The sequence below is a fragment of the Penaeus japonicus genome, unplaced genomic scaffold (genome assembly GCF_977035675.1).
Source record: "Penaeus japonicus unplaced genomic scaffold, GWHDUDI00000001_assembly GWHDUDI00000002, whole genome shotgun sequence".
NCBI classification, from domain to species: domain Eukaryota; kingdom Metazoa; phylum Arthropoda; class Malacostraca; order Decapoda; family Penaeidae; genus Penaeus; species Penaeus japonicus.
The window spans coordinates 3,328,037-3,332,536 of record NW_028234404.1 but is presented as its reverse complement, the minus strand read 5'-3'; the positions used below and the strand labels follow the sequence as shown (position 1 = coordinate 3,332,536).

At 45.8% G+C, this 4,500-nt stretch overlaps 1 protein-coding gene across 1 annotated transcript in view; it reads right to left on the bottom strand.

The window, feature by feature from the left end:
• The window catches only part of LOC122259652 (uncharacterized), a 22,770-nt gene extending 18,927 nt beyond the window's left edge, over nucleotides 1-3,843 (bottom strand). The window contains exons 1-2 of the mRNA XM_086543793.1: nucleotides 3,837-3,843; nucleotides 3,325-3,492 (exon numbers count right to left, since the gene is read on the bottom strand). Of these exons, the coding sequence (XP_086399919.1) occupies nucleotides 3,325-3,492; nucleotides 3,837-3,843 (175 nt within the window). The remainder of the gene's footprint in view (nucleotides 1-3,324; nucleotides 3,493-3,836) is intronic.
• Between the last annotated feature and the right edge of the window lie 657 nt (nucleotides 3,844-4,500).

Here is a 4,500-nt window from a genome sequence, read left to right as displayed (position 1 = left end):
AAACGCCCATAGTGAGGGGGGAGTTATGTTTTTTAGGGCGTGGGGTTTGTTATATTTCCTTGGTGAAATTCTTGAGTATGTAAATTTTCATTTGTCTTTCCTTTTGGGGATTTGAGAGATTGTGTGATTGTAAGATTCTGAAATGCGTGTTTTATTTTTATTTTATATTATTTATTTATTTTTATTTTTTTATTTTTTTATTTTTTTTTATTTATTTTTTTTTTTTATTATTATTTTTGTCATCACTGGGATAAATTTTTAATACAGTTACATATTCTTCTTTCTAAAATCAGAAATGGGTTAGATTTTATTTGAAAATATAAAGAATGAAAATCAAACAACAAGAATATACTCAGTAACGCCAGTAAGCAAAGTAAGTGAAATAGAATATGAAAATAAAACAAAAAAACAATTACATAATCTCACTTAATAATGGGTGAATATGACGTCATTCATAGCACATGATCATATAAGTTGTGAGATATCACTTAATATTTATCATCTAATGTAAACGAATACCAGAGTAATACCTGTTTAATTATTAATCAACGAACTTATTGATTATTAATTAACTGATTGGTTATCTATAAACACTGGTCTTTTGCGAAGTATTCACATGGCCTAGAGATTCATAATTTTGTATAGATATTTTCAGAGAATGGGATATGGGAGACGATTCCTCATATAGTCTCAATAGCAACACACCATGTGAAGTAAATACACAGACAAACACAGACACACATACACACACACAGACACACCCACACACACACACACACACTCATCCACCACCCCCCCCACACACACACACAAAATCGAAGTAAATTGGTAAAAAAAAAAAAAAAAAAAAAAAAAAAACAGTCTACGCCTTCCCTTCCACTCAACCACGTACCACTTCCTTCCACTCAACCACACCACGTACCACTTCCTTCCACTCAACCACGTACCACATACCACTCCCTTCCACTCAACCGCACCACGTACCACTATTTCCTTCCACTCAGCCACACCACGTACCACTTCCTTCCACTCAACCACGCACCACTTACTTCCACTCAACCACACCACGTATCACTCCCTTCCACTCAACCACGTACCACTTCCTTCCTTCCACTCAACCACGTACCACTCCCTTCCACTCAACCACACCACCTACCACTCCCTTCCACTCAACCACGTACCACTTCCTTCCACTCAACCACACCACGTACCACTTCCTTCCACTCAACCACGTACCACTTCCTTCCACTCAACCACGTACCACTTCCTTCCACTCAACCACACCACCTACCACTCCCTTCCACTCAACCACGTACCACTCCCTTCCACTAAACCACGTACCACTCCCTTCCACTCAACCACACCACGTACCACTCCCTTCCACTCAACCACCTACCACTCCCTTCCACTCAACCACGTACCACTCCCTTCCACTCAACCACACCACGTACCACTCCCTTCCACTCAACCACGTACCACTTCCTTCCACTCAACCACACCACGTACCACCACTTCCTTCCACTCAACCACACCACATACCACTCCCTTCCACTCAACCACATACCACTCCCTTCCACTCAACCACACCACGTACCACTCCCTTCCACTCAACCACGTACCACTCCCTTCCACTCAACCACACCACGTACCACTTCCTTCCACTCAACCACGTACCACTTCCTTCCACTCAACCACGTACCACTTCCTTCCACTCAACCACACCACGTATCACTCCCATCCACTCAACCACGTACCACTTCCTTCTACTCAACCATGTAACACTCCCTTCCACTCAACCACACCACATACCACTTCCTCCCACTCAACCACGTACCACTTCCTTCCACTCAACCACACCACGTACCACCACTTCCTTCCACTCAACCACACCACATACCACTCCCTCCCACTCAACCACGTACCACTCCCTTCCACTCAACCATGTATCACTCCCTTCCACTCAACCACACCACATACCACTCCCTTCCACTCAACCACACCACATACCACTCCCTTCCACTCAACCACACCACGTACCACTCCCTTCCACTCAACCACACCACGTACCACCACTTCCTTCCACTCAACCACGTACCACATACCACTCCATTCCACTCAACCACACCACATACCACTCCCTTCCACTCAACCACACCACGTACCACTTCCTTCCACTCAACCACGTACCATTCCCTTCCACTCAACCACACCACATACCACTCCCTTCCACTCAACCACGTACCACATACCACTCGCTTCCACTCAACCACACCACGTACCACTCCCTTCCACTCAACCACACCACGTACCACTTCCTTCCACTCAACCACGTACCATTCCCTTCCACTCAACCACTCCACATACCACTCCCTTCCACTCAACCACGTACCACATACCACTCGCTTCCACTCAACCACACCACGTACCACTCCCTTCCACTCAACCACACCACGTACCACTTCCTTCCACTCAACCACGTACCATTCCCTTCCACTCAACCACACCACATACCACTCCCTTCCACTCAACCACACCACGTACCACTCCCTTCCACTCAACCACACCATGTACCACTTCCTTCCACTCAACCACGTACCACTCCTTCCACTCAACCACACCACGTACCACTCCCTTCCACTCAACCACACCACGTACCACTCCCTTCCACTCAACCACGTACCACTCCCTTCCACTCAACCACGTACCACTCCCTTCCACTCAACCACACCACATACCACTCCCTCCCACTCAACCACGTACCACTCCCTTCCACTCAACCACGTACCACTCCCTTCCACTCAACCACACCACGTACCACTCCCTCCCACTCAACCACGTACCACTCCCTTCCACTCAACCACGTACCACAAACCACTCCCTTCCACTCAACCGCACCACGTACCACTATTTCCTTCCACTCAACCACACCACGTACCACTATTTCCTTCCACTCAACCACACCACATACCACTCCCTTCCACTCAACCACACCACATACCACTCCCTTCCACTCAACCACACCACGTACCACTCCCTTCCACTCAACCACACCACGTACCACTTCCTTCCACTCAACCACGTACCACATACCACTCCCTTCCACTTAACCACACCACATACCACTCCCTTCCACTCAACCACGTACCACGTACCACTTCCTTCCACTCAACCACACCACATACCACTCCCTCCCACTCAACCACGTACCACTCCCTTCCACTCAACCACACCACGTACCACTCCCTTCCACTCACCCACACCACGTACCACTCCCTTCCACTCAACCACGTACCACGAACCACTCCCTTCCACTCAACCACGTACCACAAGGCCCAGCCGAGACCACGAAAACAGACGAATCTCTACACGCTGTCATATTCAGAAGACACATGTTGTTGTACGTTTTGCCGTCGCTGCCACAGACGGGGAGGTACTCGCGAGTGCATCCTACGGGACAGCGAGGGGGGGCCGGGGGCGGGGGGACTTCCTGGTCTGGAGAAAAAAGGAAGTTTGGTGATGCTTGTTTTATTTGTTCGGTTATCTGGTTATCTTGATTGTGTGGGTGTGTTTGGGTGGGTGGGGTTGGTGTTGGTGGGTGGGTTGGTTGGTGTGTGGGTGTTTGGGTGTGTGTGTGGGTGTTTGGGTGTGTGTGTGTGTGTGTGTGTGTGTGTGTGTGTGTGTTGGTGGGTTGGTTGGTTGGTGTGTGGGTGTTTGGGTGTGTGTGTGGGTGTTTGGGTGTGTGTGTGTGTGTGTGTGTGTGTGTGTGTGTGTGTGTGTGTGTGTGTGTGTGTGTGTGGGTGGGTGTGTGTGTGTGTGTGTGGTGAGTATTCAAATACCCACCATTACCTATAAAAAGAAACCCGTATTGTGTATAAATAAGGAAACATTAACACCCTTTAAATAAGGACCCCCTCGATCGCTATATACTCACCCCAAGGGTCGACCCATTACCGGAAACATATATCAACGTTCTTTTTTTTTCTAAATCATCAAAAATTGCCTCGCCCTGTTTTCTCCTAACCTAAACATAAGCTCCAAGTCACAAGTCACAAATCATCGTGAAGAAGAAGAAAGAGAAGAATAAGAAGTATAGGAAAGATGACGAAGAAGAAGAAAGAGAAGAATAAGATGTATAAGAAAGAAGAAGAAGAAAGAAAGAAGAAGAAGAAAGAGAAGAATAAGAAGTATAGGAAAGATGACGAAGAAGAAGAAAGAGAAGAATATGAAGCATAAGAAAGAAGAAGTGTAAGAAAAAAGAAAAATAAGAATAAAGAGAAGAATTAGAAGTATAAGAAAAAAGAAGAAGAACAAAAAAGAGAAGAAGAATAAGAGATAAAGAGAGGGAAGAGAGAGGAAGAGGAGAGATAGAGAGAAATAGAAATAAAAAAGGAGAAATGAAAGAGATATAAGAAGAGAAAAAAGAGAAGAGATAGAAAAAGATAAAGAAAGAGGGAGAGAAAAGAAAAGAGATTAAAAAAGAAAAGAAAAAAAGATAAAAAG